Source organism: Prinia subflava, chromosome 2 (assembly GCF_021018805.1).
Source record: "Prinia subflava isolate CZ2003 ecotype Zambia chromosome 2, Cam_Psub_1.2, whole genome shotgun sequence".
Taxonomy (NCBI): domain Eukaryota; kingdom Metazoa; phylum Chordata; class Aves; order Passeriformes; family Cisticolidae; genus Prinia; species Prinia subflava.
In genome coordinates, this window is record NC_086248.1 from 101,970,092 (window position 1) to 101,989,983 (window position 19,892).

A 19,892-nucleotide genomic window follows, 5' to 3' on the forward strand; every position below is an offset into this window, starting at 1 on the left:
CACAGAACACATCTAGGTAGAAAACTTTTGACTATACAGGAACTTTTGGGTGCATTGTCACCTAAACATGTCAATAGATAGCCCCACTGCAAGGTCAAGTAATTAATAGCACAAATGACACAAAGATAACATAGCAAAAGAGGAAGAGGAGAGGCCCAGCAAGGAAAGCATATGGTGAGTCACAAGAACGTTGAATGAGCTGCACTCCCACAGCCTGAGCACATCGGCTTTAGGCTAGCAGATCCTGGTCTCACATTGTCTGCTTCGTTTTTTTTAATTTAGTTGATTTGATTTTTTTCAAAAAATCATCAAATAAACTATATGCATTTAAAAATATGTCATCAAAATTTAAAAGGTACTACAATCAAAACACATTTATTCAAACCTACATCTAAATATCAGAACATATGTACACCTGTAACTATAAAGCCTAATGAATAAATCCTTTCCTTCAATCACTCTTTGGACAGGCAGCAGCTTCTTCCTGAGCTCAGAGGACAGGGAGCCCTTCTGGACGGGGGACAAGGGGTTTGTGGGTAAGGGCACATAGGAAGTATGCAGAGAAAACTTCATGGCAAGAGGGTAGCCAGTCAGGCCTGCATAATGGACACACAACATATAACACCGGCCGTAATACAAACCTAAAGCATCCAAAGCTACATATTTCATGGGACACATTTCCTGAAAACTTCTAAATAGCTGACCCACTTCCACAGAGCTACCACAGGGGTGTTCTAACAGATCTTCCCTAACTTTTGTTTGTAAATCAATGGTTTCAAGACATCAATGTTCTAATTCGTCTTCTGGCACTCCATATAAAAATTGAGCTGGATTTTGAACTCGTGTGACAGCCAATTCTAGGTTTTTGATGTTAAAATTAATTCATATTTTAACAGTCAACTGTCAGAAATCCATTGGCTAGCCCTCTTGCTTAGTATGGCCTTTAAATCATGTGGGGTGTACACTTTAATCTTATTTCCAAATGTTAACTTATAGCTTTCCTCTACTAAAGTTACAGTAGCAGCTTGTAGACAAGTCAGCCACCCTATAACAACTGGGTCTAACAACTTAGATACATATGCAATTGGTTTCCTGGCTCCGCACCATTCCTGTGCCAGAACTCCATAAGCCACTCCTTCAACATTTACAGACAGCTCAAACAACTTATCTACATCTGGTAAACTTAGCACTGGAACAGTTACTAGTCTCTCTTTCAACTCTCTCAGCTTCTTCTCTTCATTCTCATCCCAACTTACAGGTTCATCTCCCACTAATTTTTCATACAAAAATTTGACCAGTTGATTGTGTCAATCAATCCACATCTTACAATATCCAATTAATCCTAATAATTTTCTCACATCTGTTTTAGTTTTTGGTGCTGGTAACAATATCATACACATATTGTACACAGTTGGAATCTAATTTCTTATAACCTTTTCCAACTAAATGTCCTAAATATCAAACCTCAGCTTCTACAAACTGCAACTTCTTTTTGGAAACTTTCAACCCCTTTTTGCCTAGAAAATTTAACAACTTGACTGTTGTTTCTTGAACTTCCCCTTTTATTTTCCCTGAAACTAGCAAATCACCCACATATTTTAAAACTTGTACATCTCCAATTGGGGTATACTATCACCACGAGCCTAGCTAGATAAGGACACTCAGAGACAGGAGATCTGGGTTCAGAGCAAGCAGGGCAGGAGAGCTACTCTTTGTTTATTCTTCCTATTATATACCTCTCACAAGGTGACCATGGATTGGAGAGTGGTTATTCCCACCTCTCAACCTATTGGTCAAGGGGACTCTCACACAGTCTTGTTTGTCCCAGCATGGAATGTAAAACAATGTCTATGTTTATAAAACATAGCTGATGTTTACATGAAAAGACCATGACCAGGTACAAACTTCTACTTACTATGAAACGCTCAGCTAGCTAGGAAAACTCATGGCAACAGTATTATTTCTTCTATTATTCTTTTGCATTCTAAGGCCTGTCCAAACAAATCTGGAGATTCAGTGAATCCTTGTGGGAGCTGGGTCCACTGTAATTGCTGTTTCCTTCCTGTATTCTCATCCTGCCATCCAAAAGCAAACCAACCTTGACTTTCTTTTTCCAGGGGGTATGCCCAAAAAGCATCTTTTAAATCAATGTCACTAAACTATGCATGGTTCAATGGTACTTTACTCAATAGATTGTAGGGGTTAGTTACCAATGTGTAGTGGGCAATAGTTTGCTTATTTAATTCCCGTAAATCTTGTATCAATCTATATGGATGGTCAGACTTCTTTACTGGAAGTATTGGAGTGTTGTATGGAGACATGCATGGCTCTAAGATTCCATCTTTAATCAACTCTTTAATCAATGGTGTTAGTCCCCTGTCTTCCCTCTGCAGAAATCGGATACTGTCTCACTATTATAGGTGGTATATCTAGTTTCATTTTGATTTCTGTAGGGGGAATACTCATAATCCATGACCTCTTCCTTCTGCCCACACTTTCAGGTCTATTTCCTCTTCATCTTCTTGTCTTAGTACCATCCTTCTCACTACCATACGCCCTTCTTCTGGCGCCCCACCTATGTTCAATTGCACTTGTAAATCTCGGCCTAGAAAATTACTGTCTGGGGTTGCTCCAAACACAAGTCGTGTTGTTTTTTGTGTTCCCAGCAAGCAGACAAGCAAGAGCTGCAGTACTGCACTGTGTCCAGATGGCGGCAGCACTGCAGACACTCTCCGCCTTTTCCATTACCAGCTTACATTATGCAGTATTTCATTTCTTTCATCTCTGCAGTGCAAGAGCCACGCTCTTACTTCCTAATTTGCTGGCTTTCCATGTAAGAGCTGTGTACAACACAAAGCTTTACTTTTCAAAGTGAACAGTGAAATCTGCTTTTGGTTTCTATGTCTTAATTTCTGGGGTTGAGCTAAATAACAAGCCATGTTAGTTGTTTGTGTTGCCAGCAAGCAAGAAGCTGTTGCAGACACTTTTCTGCCTTTCCTTTACTGGCCTAAATCATCCAGTAGTTCAGTTTTTCCACATCTGCAGAGCAAGTGCAATGCTCTTACTTGCCTAATTTGCTTGATTTCCATGTAAGAGCTGTATAGAACACAAAGCTTTGCTTTTCAAAGTGAACAAGTGAAGTCTGCTTTTGGTTGCTGTGTCTAATTTCTGGGGTTGCTCCAAACACAAGTCTTGTAGGTTGTCTGTGTTGCCAGCAAGCAGACAAGCAAGACCTGCAGTACTGCACTGTGTCCACAAGGTGGCAGCACTGGGATGGGAATGGGGGAGAGCTGCAGTACCGCACTGTGTCCACAAGGCGGCAGCACTGCAGACACTTCGCCGCCTTTTCCATTACTGGCTTACATTATCCAGTATTTCATGTTTTTCATATCTGCAGAGATCCCAATGCGGGCATGCTCTTGGTGTCTTGGGGGACAGTCTTTCTACTTCTGAGAGAGATTGGTCACTATTCAGATTCTGGAATTGGGATTGAGACAGACAGCAGAGTCTGTTCCCCTGCCAGCCCCGTCCTTCTGGACGATGATCTGTCTGAAGCAGGGTTTGAGCCATCACAGGACGTCCGCACCCCCGTGTTAAGGGTTGCGAGTGGCCAGCGTGAATTTTGGTAGGGTTGTGGAGTTTTTTCAGGTCCCTTTGCTGGGGCAGCGCACGCCAGGGTGGCCAGTGAGCTGTTGGAGCGGGGCGGCCCGGCTCCTGGGAGAGACTGTGGTCGACAGCACCTGCTGTGCAGGCGCTGGATGCCGGCAGCATCCCTCCTAGCCCTGGAGTGGGGACATGTTGGAGTCTAGAACATCCCTCTGGCCACCCTGGAGGATTTGGAGACCGGACAGGGGGGTCTGGGATCTGTACAGGGGGGTCAGTTAGACCCACACAGATCCCAGGAGGACACTGACTCTGATTCCTGTCCATGGGAGTGAACACACACATGCAGGAAGAATCACAAATCCTAAGAATTTAAAATAAGTAGTGGATGGTTTATTATAGAATATAAATATAGAAATTAGGATTCTTAGTATATGGGGCTAAAGAGGCAAGATGGAGGAATTGGGGAGTGGCCCCTGTCCTCCTTGCTCTTGCTCTCGTCCCCCATCTTGTGCTGAGTTGGGTTTTAGAGATTGGCTTAGAGTAGAACAGACATGTTAGTATAGGTAGTAGGTATTGGTAAAATTCTGTAAATAAAAAATACGTCTTGGACAGTGGTTGGGTCAAGGGTACCGTACATAAGGTGTGGGGCTCTCTGATCCGCCCAGTCTGCCGCGTGTCGTGCTCTGCGGAGATGCCTCACAGAGCTGAGAAAGAACTAAGATAAGGTACCCTGCCAGGGAGCCCTGGCAGAGCTGAAAAAGGACTGAGATAATGAAGAATAAACAACCTTGGAAATGTGCACCGGCGGACTCGGCTTGTCGTCTCTACCTCTGGTGTGTAACACTTGGGGCAAAGAGAAGACTGAAAACCTTATTACCTCTGGGAACAGCAACCCAGAGGAAACTCCCAGGGAACAGCAACCCTGGGGGAAAACCTTATTACCTTGGGGACCAGCAACCCCAAGGAGAATCTCAGGGAAATGATAACCCTGTGAGGGACAGAGCTCCAGCACTGAGCATGGGCTGAGGGGAGCGGCGTCTCTGCCACCTGCCCCACTCCCCCAAATAGCTCAAGCCGACTGGGGGCAGAGCGGGCAAGGATGAAGCGCTGTCAGATTTGCACGCTCGCCCTGTCCTGGATTGGGACACATTTTCTGGTCCTCTACAGCAGCTGAGTCCAGCCGGTCACGTGGTGGAGTCGCTGACTGAACGTGCAGCTGTGCTCGAGCCCATCCCGAGAGCTGTGGGCGTGGTTTCACAGCCTCACAGCCACGCTGCCCTGTCCTGGGCAGATCTGCCTCCCTTCCGAAGGGATGTGGCCAAGTGTGATCTCGGTTTTTCTGATATCATACAACTGATCCGTGTTAAATTTGCAGATTTGATCCTTCCATGTGATATTAGATGCCTGGCTTTGGTGTTGTTTGGACCTGTTCAGGTTTCTAGCTTTGAAGACAATTGGGAATGACTGGCTGTAGAAGTGGCTGTCCAAAACAGTCAATTGTCTCAACAAGATCCCTTGTTTGGGGTTGGAGCCGGGAGAGACAAATATGCTTACCCTGATGTGCAGTTTGACTTTTCTCAGACTATGGCGGATCTGTGGCGAGACACAGGTATAGCAGCACTGGCAAAAACGATGTTATCCTCCTCTCTAAAGCAAGACTTTTTGACCATAGTCCAGAGGCCAGATGAGACCTTTGTTCAATTTGTAAGGTGTCTGATGAATTCTTTGGAGAGGCAAGTTGAGGATGATTCTTTGAAAATAATTTTTTTTGAACAATTTGCAAGGAACAATGCTAACGCTCCTTGCCAGAGGCTCCTTGGAAGCCTTCCTGAGACTTCTAATGTGCTGGACATGATCCAGGCCTGTGTGAATATGGGCACCTCTGATCTTAAGGTATCTGCCCCGACTGCTACCCCACAGCCATCCGAAAAGGGGCTGAAGAGTGAGCAGCAGACACCGGCGAATGTTCAGGCCAGTAGAAAACAGGGAAAGGAGGCACAGAAAGTGACTCCTTTGTTTTTCTGCACACGGTGTGGCGAGCCAGACCATACTGCAGACATATGTAAAGCAGTGGTTCATGTTGGTGGCCAGCCCTTCCCAAGCCTGAAAAATCAGAAATGGAGAAGGTGCCGAAGACATCTGGGGAACCAAACAGGTTCCCAAGTCCTGGAGCAAGAGCAAGTTTGTTTGGCTGGTTTGCAGCCAGCACCTGCAGTTCAGGTGTTGTCACCACAGTAGCAATGGTCATTTTGGACTCTTGTGAAGTGCACACTTGTGCAAAGTGGTTTCCACACCCACCTCCCATGTCACATTCTTTGAGAAAATTCAAATTGCTCAATTTGTGTTTTTTACGTTTTCTGTCCTCAGGTTCCAGGCTCAGTGTCGTGAAGGCGGCCGCTTCAAGTCTGCTGAGCTGCCTCAAGTGCACTGGACTGTGATCCTGTCTGATCCTGAAACCTTGTGTACTCTGTGCCACCCCAGTGCCATCCCATCAGAGAAGCCTCTTTGAGATCTGATTGACATGGACACAGATTTGGCCATCCTCTCCTTTTCTGCATGGCCTCCATAGTGGTTTTGGATCCTGTGGAGCTGCCTGTTGCAGGATTGGGTGGAACAGCATGATGCTGGACTCAGAGGAACTGTTTTCGATGGTTCAGTTTTATGTTACTGTAAACACTGTGACCTTTGTGGGGAAGTGTGCATGCAGTTTGGGAGGTGCGGTTTGGGACAGAACTTTGATTTAAATGATTTTTTTTCTTGGAATGCTCCTGCCTTTGCATCATATAGAAATTTGGAAAATGAAGGTTGTCTGGTCGAACCATTGTAGAACATGCTCGGGGTACTTTGAGCAGGTTACTGCAAGGGGATTCAGGGTGAAACCCTGCACAGCAAAGGCACAATCAGGCTAACAAGCAACTTTCACACCATGAACAAACTGAAGGTTGGTGAACATGATACAGGTTTTTTTTCTTCCTTTTTTTTTCCATTGTATAATTTTTCATTTTTTAAATTTGTTTTCTTTTTTTAACAGTTAAAAGGGTGAGATGTTACCATGAGATTTCCTAGTCTGCTGAGCGTTCATATTCAGTAGGTTTTTACCTTCTCACGCTCGTTTCAGGGAAACAGCAGTTATGTTTAGTAAACATTATCATTGTTTTACATTCTTCTCCAAGGGGAAGAATGATTGTGTGACAGTCCCTTTGACCAATGTGGTTGAGAGGTGGGAATACCACTCTCCAATCCATTGTCACCTTGCTAAAAGTATAAAATAGGAAGTAATAAACAAAGTGGGGATTCTCCCCTGCTGCTTTTCTGCTCTCCCAAATTCCTGGCTTCATGTGTCTTTTCGAGTGAGGCTCACAGCGACAAAGGATTGAGCAACATTTATTTAAAAAATATTGATTATTTATTTCTTAAAAGAAAACAAGAACAAGAGACTGAAGTAGTGAAAGGGAATGGGAGGGGGAACACACAGGACAAAGGAACACAAAAGACACACCGGACAGAGAGAAGAAAAGGGGATGAGAGTTGGATATAAGGCTGAAAGAAAATCATGAACAAACCCCAGAACTTATTAGTGAGTGTGGCTGATGCAGGTGTCAAAAAACCACCAGCTCAAACAGAACAGGTTATTGTCACAGCTGGGCCTGGGACACATTCATTAACATCTGTCTCCAGGCAGGGCCATAAAGCCCCTGATAAAATATGAGGTGAAAGCTGAATGGATGATGTGCTCAAGCTTTGGTGTTGCTCAGCCCTAATCCCAGCTAGTGCCACCAGTGAACACTCTGATCTTTCTCAGGAAAATTTCACCTTTATCCTTTCTCTTCCCCTCAGTGTGCTCTGAATGAATGTGATGAGAGGCTGAGAAGTGTTTTGCACAGCACAATGAATAAAATGGTCTAATTTTCAGAAGACAACTGAGAACAGACAGCAAAACTGCCTTGAGGGTACGGAAGTTTCCTAAGAACTCTGCTGGAACAGGGGAAAAAGAGAAACCAAACAGACTTTCAATGCAAGACTCTAAAACCAGCAAGAGATTTATTCTCGTGTATTAAATGTTAAAAATCACATGCATAATTATAGAATATTTTATAGTTAAAAAAATATTTCAAAAACCAACTGTGACAGTTTACCTGCAACTGCTATAAAATATCTATTTTATATATATATAAACATGATGATTTTCTGTAATCAAAAAAAAAATTAGACAAGGATGCAACCATCCAGGTAATGCTGAGTGAACTGATGCTCTGCATCGGACAGTCTTGTCAAACTCCTGCTGGCGGAACTGAGCTCACCCTGGCCAGTTCAAAGACACAGTCATCTCACACATGGATTCAAATGCAAATGACTGGTGGAAACAAGGAGTGAAAGAAATCATATTTTGCACACTACAGCCAAGACCTGTGAAGGGCCAGAGTAGAATATGCTGCAAAAGAGTCCGTGGTACAAGAAATGCAGCTTCGTGGGTTGTCTCCTCAGACATGCTGGTGGACTATTCTGCGTAATTGGCCACGTGCACAGTGCACCTGGGTCTTGTAAGCAATGTCAGAAATGTCAGCATGTGTTTTACCAGGCACTCCAGGTTTTAGACATGTTTTAGCTCCTAAGGAAGGCTGCCAACAAAGATGTTTGTAACAATTACCAAGGCACAGACATAAAAATGACAAGTTGCTGGTTTTAAGCAGCCGAGTCTTTGCTGTTCTGAAGGATGGCCCCATATGGATCACTGTTAATGCGTTTGTAGACAAAGTGAAAGACCTGGGGCTGTGGACGGCTGTGCAACTCTGCCTTGATTTTCTGAGGGTAAGTATCCTCTGTCAGTTGTTGCCAGGTGTCATCAACAAAAAGAAACAACCTATATTCTTCTGGATTTGCCACTTTAAACTTCTCAGCACAAAGCTGACATACATCTTCGGTAGTGATATATGGCCTTACTAGCAAAGTCTTTCCCGTACAGCCGCTGGTAACTTCCTGGAATGCAACACGAAGGTAGTTCTGTGAAACAAGAAAGCAGACATCAGGAATTTGAAAAATCCTCAGCCTCTGAAAACTGAAAAGTCAGCAACAAAAAGCAAGCTTCTCCCTGCCCCAGCTGTGAAACACACCCTGGTGACATTACAGCCATTCCATGAGCTGCAACTTGGTCTAAGCCCAGCCTAATCCAGCTTCACAGGACAGCATTCTTTTTTTTTTTTTACAGGGATTCAGAAAGAAAATTTACTCTGCACCATTTAAATAAATGCACATGATCTTGAGGTAAAAGCTGGATCTTTCCTCCCATAGAAATGGATGCATGCCTACAACTCTGCTAACATGGATATATTCTAAATAGACCCCACAAGAAAATACAGTTTCACCTGCTTCCTGTTTGTTTTTGTCTTGGGGTGATTTTATGATAATACTGTATTCCTCTATTGTCTGCTTTATGCCCAGAAATGTGTCCTAGAACTTTAAGCTGGGTCCAGGGGAGGGGTGGGAGCCAGGGGAACTCTGGCATTGTGTTCACGCACTCACTCCTCCGTGTGCTCGGCATTGCAGTGTAGAGGGAGTTACATTTCTGCTTTTGGCTTCCTTAGTTTTTATTAGCTGAGGCAAGAAGTTTTCCCAGGACTGCAACAGAAATCTTCCAGGGACTTCTGTGGCTTCCTCTGGAACTGCTTGGCTCAGCTTTGGTCTGAGAACCAGACCCATGGTGGGAGCCAGATGCCAGATCCCGGCTCTGGACCTTAGGAGAAGCCGGGCCAGCTAAAGAGAGAACTCTAAATCCACCAGCTTTCTCTGCAGCGAGGAGCTTCAATAGCTAAGAGTTATTCATTTTCTCCCGTGCCCTGCGGGCACTTTGCTAAATAAACAGTTTTTTCTCTTTCATCCAAGAAATTGCTTTCATATTGGTGGTAAGGGAGTGTCAAAAACCATTTTCTTTAGAGGAAATGCTCATTCCAGAGCATTTTCTCCTAAAATTGTCTCTAAACCAGAGACAGTTTTGAAAGAAAAATAGCTGGAATTAAAGACTAAAATGCAGTAAGATTGCTGGAATTAAAGACTAAAATGCAGTAAGATTGAAGGAGGTGGAAAAAATTACAGTGAGAAAGAGTTGTTTATTGACTGAGCTAGCATCCATGGTTCATATGCTGAATAAATAAGGCACTGAAATTTCAATGGTAGAAGTTTACATTTCACATAAACAAGCTGTTAAAAGCTGGGACTGAGATGAATGTTCCAATGACTCAAGTTACAAAGAGCACGCTTGTCTAATCAAGTATTTCTTGATACCATGCAGACTGAAAGACTGAAGCTCTGCAATAGATTTTAAAAATTGGGACTGAACCTGATGGAATAAAACTCACCACTGGCAACTGGGCAGCTGGGCTGATTGATAGCACTGGAAATCTGGATTTGATCTTTTGAACAATAAACCATGCAAAAAAGCTGAATCTAAGATACAATGCAGTTTGTCCTCGCTTTACATGACTTAAAAGGGAAGGTAAGAAAGCTCTATTATTTAGTTTTCTTCAGACCATCATAATGAAACTGCTTGACAAAAAGTGCAAAGACTTCAAAACCGAGGCAAATTTGCCAGCTGTAATCGCAGCACTGTTTCACTCCACTTGTGGCCCCAAGGGAATTTGCTATGAATCATACCTCTCAAATGGAAATTTCCAACAACATAATCATCCCATTTTCTGTTTCAGTCCTAAGCTCTACCTGAAAGTCATCAACTGAAGGTATTGTCCTGTTCGTCGTCCTCCTCTTGTGCCACTGCCGGAGAGTATCTCTGGCCTCTGAACTGAGCAGCTGGGCAGCTTGCTCTTCCTGGAAGTTCTTGATTAGTGAAAGTGCTCCATAAGCACTTGTCAAGTAATAGCCTCCTGTGAAGGACAGCAAGGGAAGAACTTCTCAGAGTGGTCACAGTCACAAGTACAGGCAGTTTTCTTTGAGACACATAAATACGCATAGAGAGGCACCCAGAAACACACATAGATATGAAAGTTGCCAGAATATTTACACACAAAAGGAAAACCCTCCCTGGCCTGCACAACACTGGAGAGTGTGTTCTCAGGAACACAAAGGGGTTGCATGTGCTCCATATTACACAGTGGTGCCCATGGCTGGGTCCACTCCTGCTGAGGAAAGCCATGTCCATAAATGACTCCTGTCACTCCTTTACTCCTGAGTGTTTACTCCTCCACTCTTGGAACACCAGCTTCATTCTAAACAAATTTCTAAGAGTGTTTTGGTTTCTTCCCAAGCTTCAGAGGTGGATGAAATAAACATGACTGTTGAAACAAAGTAAAAAACAATCTAACACCGTTTATCAATTTAAGAGCAGCCACCCTCAGTGGCAATAAAGCAACAACTGAGTATGGTACTTGTCCTCTGGAATCATCACAAAGAGTTGCCTTTGTTTTTAAAACAACTACTGATCTATCACCTTCATAGCATTCCCCAGAATGTCCAACTAATTCAGGAGATGGTGTGAGCAGTCCTGCACACTCCCCCTTTCTTACATGAGTAGAGAACAAATTAAAGCCACAACAGAGTTGCCAATGTACAAAAGAAGCTGCAAATCACAAAGTAAAAGAGTATCAACAGGAGGTAACAGCACTCAGCAACCAGGAGAAACAAAAGCATGCTGTCTGTCTTTTCTAAGTCAACTATTCGGATGGAAGTGTTCAGCTAAAAGGCAGCACAGTCTATTCAGAGGCATTCAGAGATGCAGTCTATGCCCGCAGTAGTATTTTCTGTATTACTGACAGCATCTCCTCTCAGCCTTTAGCTTTGCAAAAAGACGAACACATAAAATTCATGCAAGACCCATTAGACAAATCGGATGATACATTACAGTTGAAATGCACAACCCCAAAGCATTACACAATTTTTTCTGCACAGCAGAGCTGAGCTAGTGCCAATGACAGGCCCAGTCAATAAACAGACTTTCTTTGCTGCATTCAAAACAACAAGACTTAATAGTCCAGTAAACCTTTCTGGTTTTCAAGCATGTTAATGATCTCCAGTTTGTCATCTCAAGTATTTTCCATGCTATGATTTCAAACAATGCACTGAAGGATGCTCTGTACACCAAGCAAGGAACAGACTAGTGTCAAATTGGAGGAATTGTGGCATGAATTCTCCCAGGCATGAATTCTCTGGCATGCAAGAGGATATGGCAACTTCAAAAAGCCAGGATACAGCAGGAATAGGAAACACACATATACCTAAACACGCAGCTAAGCTTGGCTGCAAGAACTTTCAAACTTCCTCACAAACCTTTCCGATTCTGGGGCCTACCAGGGCCTTGCAGAAAACTTCTTAGTTAAAAATACAACCATGGAAACAGCAAGGAGGCAGATTTCTTTGCCTCTAGCAGACTTTAGCCCTCAGGGAACATATTGCTAGGGCTCATAAAAATACTTTGTAAGAAGCAAATATAGCAAAGAAGCAAAGATCACTAAAAGGGGGCAATATTCTCAAAAGCATTTCCACAAAGGTGCAAAGAAGTCCCCCAGAAGTCTTTACAAAGCACCTTACCTAAGTCTCATTATGTGCCTCACAATTCACTGAGTGCTGCTGCCCCATAAATCCTCTTTATGCCTTAGCCTTTTGTGCCTGAAATTTTCAGGCACAAAAGGCTAAGGCTCTCCAGTGCCTGCACTGTGCATGTGTTTGCTTGCTGAGTCAAAATGGGTTGGAAACAACATATTTGCTCACGAAGCAATACACAGCAGCAGATTTTCAGGCCGCTGGGGCTTGTACTCTGCCAGCTACCCAGCAGTGGAAATGATGATGACATTCCCTTGTTACACTACCAACATCACTGTCTTAGGTCTCCCCTTCATAGGATTCCTACTCAAACAAGACGAACAGCAACAGTACTAGAAGGAAGAACACCACCTCACTAGTCTTTCAGGCAGTTCTAGTAAAAATAAATTGGTTACCTTCTCCATGCAGCAAGGATGGATCCAGCAACTCCATCATGTATTCAATTTCAGTGTCCAGCTCCAGCATATCACACTGGGCTAGCACATACGTCAACACAGGCAAGAAGTCATCAGCTCCATACAGCCTCCCTGGGTTGAAGGGAACACAGGCAGAGAGAGACAAATCATATGCTTTTTTTACCAGTTTCCATGTTTGAAAGGAAAGCACTCTTTTATGCCTTCTCTACCCAGCATGTCTGTATTACTCCAGAATCCCCTAAAGTCACCAATGTGTAGCAAAGAGAACATCATCAGACACTCACTGCACAGGAGACCAGCTCAATCCTGTCCTTTAAACAAGCACAAATCTTGTGACACACCTTGAGGCATGCAAAGGATATTTAGAGACTGGGCTTACCCTGGCACCAACTCAACTGGTGAACTGGTGAAAAGGCTGCCATGCCAGTCTGGCCTGACTTTCATCTGCACTGCTACCATTGCCTAAGAGGTGATGAAAGAAGTCATTTCCTTTGTATATCTGGGGATTGCATCCTCTTTCTGGAAGCATCTAAACACAAATACCAGACTGAGTATGAATCCCACAGTAGAGAAACCTGAATCTAACAGCCTATCAGATTTGACAAGAAAACTAAACTCATTTCTTTGACAGGTAATTGTCAAAAACACAAGTGAGCAAGGCCTTCTGTACCTGAAGGGAGCCTACAAGAAAGATGGGGAGAGATAATAAGGGCCTGGAGTAACAGTGACTGTGCTGACACAAAGACTGTGCTGTACCTAGGCCCACCTGTGCTCCTGGCACTTTTCATGCATTTTGACTTTCTGTTCAGAAATCCCCATGTGGCTAAATTTCTGGGTCTGGCAAAACGGTGTTCACTGTAGAATGAATGCGATGGTCACTCAGAATAGCCCAGAGCTTACAACTCTAGTGGAACTCAAGTGACACCAGCTGAAGCACACGCCCCAGCTACCACACTTACCTGGCTGAGAGTATAGATACTCAAACAGCTCAATGCCACATCTAACAAACTTTACATGACAAAACAAGACAGCCCAGTGAGCACTTGCCACATCTTAGCCCATGTGTCCCAGTACAGCACTTCACCAGCAGCAGTCTCTCAGTATTTTCCTTCTGCATGTTGCAAATACCTTGCTCAATGCAATAATGTCACAGTACAGAGAGAGGAGTTTATAGAACTTCAGGTCAAGATCCCTTTATCGACTTCTAAAATGCAGAATTTTGAAATGCTACAATAAGCCGGGCAGGAGCTCAGTCCTAAATCTTGTAGAAGTTCCTGGGGGGCTTTAACAGCCACAAGCTTTCACCATTCATCTCAAATCTCCAAAGAAAGTAAGTGTCTTGATCTGCACCAGCTGCACATGCAGTGTTTCCTTAGAAAGAAAACTGCCAAGCACCTGCAGCAGCTTACACTTACTTAGGGGGGGAAAAAAAAATCTCCCACAGCTTTGCTACACCTTAGCTGTCATAGCAGTGTGCAAGAGAGAATGTCAGAATTGCACCTGTAAATTCAGGCCATCCAGCACAGCATTTTGGACCACTGACTGCTCAGCAGGTCTTGACTGGTCTGTAGTGCCATTTCAGTATTTAGCTTTCAAAGGCACTCTTGGATTCTTGCTACAGTGCAGAAATAAATGTCATTTCTGTTCCAAAAACATGACAGAAAGTGTCCAAATGAGAACATTCAGCGGCACAGCAAGCCAAAAATACTGGATTAGAGGCTGCTTTTCTCCACCCATTAAGACAAAACCATTGTAGTTGTCATACTGAACACATGCTATTGAATTACAATAGCACGTTATACATGGTGTTACCTCTATCGCAATTTGCAGAAAAATACTCATTTAGAATCCATGTTAAATTCAAGGCTCAAAGGACAGCCTTTCTGCCAGGCAGCCTCAAAAGCCTACAGTTAAAGAAAGCTGCTCTTTTTCAACTGCTTCAAATCTGTAGGATAGTCTGCCTGGAATGAGGTAAAACAATGCCCCGTTTTGCAAAGCTCTCAGTGGTGAACTAAAAAGTGGTGTCATGCTGCTTTTCGTGTTGAATTATACTAAACCCAGTCTGACTCATCAACCCCAAAGTTAAACATCCTGACAGCGATGTGGCAAATAAAGTATCCTTATCTAAAAACACAGAGGCTGACACAGCTGGCATGGAGACATCTGACGTGACCGACAGTCAATGACTTTCTAGTCTAGAAGTCCAGTCCCACTTTCAAACAGCAGGGTCTTCTAATATATCCCTCCCTAGAGTGTGTGTGGAGACTCCTCCCTTGGGTGGGAATGCACCCCATGGCCACTCCTGGAGGCCGAGCAAAAAAGATTTGCCCCCCTGGTCGTCAATCTCAGTAAGAAACATCAATCTCTACTCAGTAATTGTTTTAGGTCCTTTTGCTAGCTTTAATATAATTTCTTCATTAAAAGTGTTTTGATATAGTGCATTACACTATACTAGATTATACTAGTAGTTTTTACTTCTAAACTGTGTAGTAAATAATTCAGATTACGATCTTTTTTGTCTAATCATTTATCATAATAAATAATTCATTTTTATGTAAGTATAAAGGGTTTGCTATCCTTAATCCTGTAGGACCAAGTTGATTCAATCACAAAGATTCAATCACACCTCTATAATTCCTTAGATTTTAAACCATTGAAAATGTCTAGGCTTAGATTGAATCCAGCTGCACCCAGGCTCCTCTCTGAGAAGGAACTTAGAAAGCATGAGGGTCCTTCCTGCACCATGGGAGAGCTTCTCTAATTAACTTTGTATGAAGCTCCCACTCCACCCATGAAAACAACTCTGCTTCAGACTAAGCTTTTAAGACCTGCAGTCAGATAGTTCAGAGACAGCAGATCAGAAGCAGAGAGGAAGAATTCCTCTCAAAAGGGCAAGGAGAGGCTACAAGAGCTTCAGCAGGAGACCTGTCTGCAGAATAAGTTGGGCTGATTCCTCTAAAAGACAACATCAGATATGAAATATCAGTGAACCTGAACTACCAGAAGCACCATACCTGAGTTATTCTCCATAACAGTGTAAATCAATTTGCAAATTCTCAGCAGCAGCATGACTTTCTTTTCAGGTGAATACATCTTCTGCATAGTCATGAACTTGACTTTAATCTTTTCAACATCCACAAAGTCTGGTGTCGGAACAAACACGCCCAGTTCCTGAGGATTCCTCTGCCTCACCAGCTGCAGGTTTTCCTTCAGTTGTTTCCAGGAACCATCCGTGGTATGAAACTCTTTCAACGTCGCTTCAATGTGACCCTTCAATGGCTTCAGAATGCACTTATGCATGGCCTTCTCCAGGACAACATCTGCAAAAGGAAAACACAAATCCAGCTGATTTCCCCCTCCCCTCTAAAGTAGAGGCAGCATTAACACAACCATTCCCTAAAGAGACCCTGTAGAGCAAAACCTACTTTCTAAGGTCCATTTATTACACAAGCTGTGTTTCCAGATGTTTCTTAACATGAAAACAAGAGGCAGAGCAGAATCTGTTTTCCATTGTGATTTCTGGCAATGTGGTAAATAAAAAAACTCACACCCACACAGACAGACTATGGATAGTAAAAAAAAAAAAAAATTAAAAAATAATTTGTGGGTCTATTAAAGTTTTTCTTTTGCAGGCTGGAAGTCTGCATGTTTTGTTTTACTTTAAGTTTAGCCTTCAACTCCCAAACTTAACGTAAAAAAACACAAAATCATAATTTTTGTCTCCTTTGGCATTAAAGTCTGTCCTTTTTGCATAGTTTCCATTGGAAACTATAACTCAAGGAAGATTTCCTAAAACTTGGCTTGACCTTGTCAGGATCTTTATGAAGCTGGACAGATTACAGGCTTTGAACCATAAATGAAAACCAAGCTGTGTTTGTCCAGCTTCAGATTTCATCACACAAGCTTATATACAGCTTTGTCATCAAGTTCGAAGTTCTTTGGCAATAGAGTGCACATGGCACAGTAACTGCTAACTTCAGGGCTTATTTTTAATTCTTGTTCTACTCCAGTTTTTCTTTAACCCTAATTCTCTGTTTTCAAAGTATGGACTGTGTCAACAGAGAAAGCTCTTTGCTCAGCATTTTCTCTGCAAACCTTTACTTTAAAAGCTGATTTCCTTTCTCAGCATCCTTATGACAACATAGCTTATATTAGTTATGAGGTTACATTGATTATTTGTATCGTGGTGGGGAACATGGTGGGGAATGTTCCTGTGCCATCCCCACAGGAGAGTGGGGCAGGACCAGAGCCTAGAGCAGGCAGATGGACCAGAGGTGCAAATGGACTGAGAGCAGACAGAGGAGAGGCTGTGTCACTGCCAGGTCACATGTTTACACAAATTAGCAGTGGACATTCTTATCAGTAACTGTGGCTCATGGAAGTTTCATTAAATCTCATGTCCATCCCAGGTCCTTTGCCTGTACTTCTATGGTTTTTTTAGACTACAGCCTCTTTCTTTTCTCCCTACTCTCCTTCCCTTTTTTTTTTTTTTTTTTTTAATTATATATTATTTCTAAGGCTTGGGATTTACACACAAACACATACACTCTCCAAACAAGTATTATTCTGTTTTCTTGCTATTTTCTTTCATTTATCTTATCCTTGTGTCCAACCCTTTTTCCTTTTGGTTCTCCATCCTTCTCTTTCCCACATAAACACCCTTCATATACCCACATTTCTACTCCTATGGTGCCTTGACCTCATATGTAGCATTTTTTTCTGTGGTTGTCAGTAAAGGCACCAGAAAAGGCATGGTCAGTCTGAGACATGCTCTTGGTGGCCTCTCACATTGTGGCCAGGGCTGGATCCAGCTTCTCACCAGATCAGAGCCATCAATTAGCAATATTAGCAAGTGGGACACTTCATACGACTGATCCTTATCTACTGTACTTGGTAGAGCCAAACAATCAGCACCAAACCAGCCAGGTAAATAGAATCATCATTCTTCTGCACAGGGACAGAAACTGCCTCTCCCTGCCATCAAATCAATCCTCCAGGCTCATGAGGCAGAAACAATTGCAGAAACTATTTTCCACCAAGAAAAACGTGTGAGTCTCACCCATGGGTACTTTGGTTAGCTAAATTTCTAGAGTGTGCAAATCGTTCCTTGCTGTCTTCACTGATGACTATTTTTTTTACAATTCAGCTTACTTTATTTCTACTACCTGATTTTTTTAAATAGGAAAAACACCAACTGCTTTGCTTGTAAGAGGAACATCTCTGCCGTGTGCACTCCAGCCACCAGGTCTTGTTTATTAATACAGTTGGTGATGCTAAACATCATGCAAAGTGAGAGAGCTCGATCCCCATGAAAGCTGAACTCTCACAGGCTTCCACTGGAAGTTATGCACATGAATACTGAACACGAGCCATCCTTCATCTCAATAAAGAGGAGTCGTCACTATGTTTGTTCACAGGAGCCTTGAGAAACTCAGTTTGTTTCTCTGTGTGACTGATCCACTATAGGAACAGGAGATATAAGCAGTGCCTCCTCAGATCCCACAGGAACTGGATTGCTGCTGGGAGAGAAGATTCCCCCCAGAGTCCCAGTTCTTGGCTGAGGCCAGGCTTGTTGTCTATAGGTGAGAAGTGGAAGGCTCAGGGCTTCTGCCCTCAACCCTTCGGAAGGTAGTGCCACTTCCAAAGATGAACCATGCAGATTTTTACAGCTGTGCAAGATGGTAAAGAGGTTTCTGTCACATATGCAATATGTCACAGGGTCCAAAAGCAGTGCCTGGAATTTGCTTTGAAATTTACTCCATCACATTCCACAGTTTCCATGGAAACTTGAAATAATTTTGAAGCAGCACAGAGGAAGGAGTCACATAACTCATGGCTGTGCTCAAAGCTCAAAGGCACAACAAAACAAAGGAAAAACTACAACGAACAAAAAATCTACCAAACCACACACAAAAAAACCCCAAAACAACACACAATCTTTTCTTCTCATTTATGAATTCTTGGCATACACATAAGAACCACTGAGTCCTGCCCTCAAATGAAAAAGTGGCAAAATCCAACAAGCTGGTGAGGCTAACAGCAACATGATTGATACGGGCTAGACTGTTGTGTTAATGGTCAATAGTAATACCCATATGTATCCTAATAAATAGAAAGTTTACAAAAAATTTATATTATTATTAAAGCCCAGTGGGAGAGCACTTCTTGTGATCTGAGCCTTAGAACAATATTCAGTGTCACGGCACCTATGAGCATGTTTGGGGCCACACCATCCAGCCAGCAACCCTTTCTTCAGCACCTCTGTTTTTTGCCGCTTTCAGATAAAGGTATCTTTGGGTAAGATCCCATAAATCAATTCTCAGCCAGCAACAGTTTTCAATGTTTGACTTCTAATGGCCACAAAAAAGTATATGAGGGTTTCACAGGCAAATCAACATCTAAGTTGTGAATTGAGGACTGATTCTTTACCTTAACATCTCTCTATATTTTTAAGATTCAAATCAGCAATAAAAATTCTGTTTACTTCAGATGCATGTTTTCAAATAGCCTCCCAGGACACTTATCACTCCAAAACCAAAACAGACACACTTCAGATAATTTTTTTTAAAACTGAATATAATTTGAGCTGAACACTGTGTATCATTCCTGAAATGCTTATAATTAGCTTGTAGTCTCAAAATGGGAACTGGAAGTGCTTTGATAAATGAATTGTAAAGGCCAGCCAGCTAGTTTCGCTGTGACTTGTGGAAATACATCTGTATCCTGTGCTGACATGCTATTTTTGTTTTGCTGCTAACCACACAAGTCTGCATCTAGACAGGACAACATATTAGTCATTGCTAGTGTCCTTACACAGCCTCCTTACAACCCACACTTCCTCAAACTGCAGGCATGCTCTTACCTTTTCCAGGCTCTCCATTTCCCTGCAACTATTGTTGCTCCCCCGAGAGCACCGTCAGATTCTAGTCCCTGGATTTACACTCAAGCCCTGTTTATTATGGCCAAGCCATTCATTAGGGAAATCAGGGGTCAGTAGGAGACTGAGTGAGCCTGAGAACTACCACAAAAAGGCACACGTCACACTGCCTGGGAGCTGAAAGCAGAAAGTTGCTTTGGAATACCACAGTGTGATGGCCAAGCATCCATTTCTTGGTGGGCGCAGACATGGCAATCTCCTCCACAGGAGGAAGACTTGAAAGTAAGATTTCACACAACCCACATTCCTTGATAATCCACACAATTCTGAAAACACAGGTCAGACTGAGGTGATTGATGTACAGGCAGTCATGGCAAAAGATCCAGCAACTAGGGATGAAAGTTAAGCCTCCCCTCATCTGACCTACATAAAAGCACACCAATCAC

General features: G+C 42.9%; 1 protein-coding gene across 10 annotated transcripts in view; it reads right to left on the bottom strand.

Moving 5' to 3' along the window:
* Nucleotides 1-7,628: 7,628 nt before the first annotated feature.
* Nucleotides 7,629-19,892, bottom strand: part of LOC134547399 (sodium/potassium/calcium exchanger 3-like) — a 234,323-nt gene continuing 222,059 nt past the window's right edge. For 9 of the 10 annotated variants that reach the window (XM_063391260.1, XM_063391258.1, XM_063391259.1 and 6 more), the window contains 4 exons: nt 15,584-15,889; nt 12,549-12,680; nt 10,318-10,481; nt 7,629-8,607 (listed from right to left, as the gene is read on the bottom strand). In XM_063391260.1, coding sequence (XP_063247330.1) covers nt 8,290-8,607; nt 10,318-10,481; nt 12,549-12,680; nt 15,584-15,889 — 920 coding nt within the window. In that variant the 3' untranslated portion in view covers nt 7,629-8,289. The other variant, XM_063391262.1, reaches the window with a different exon arrangement.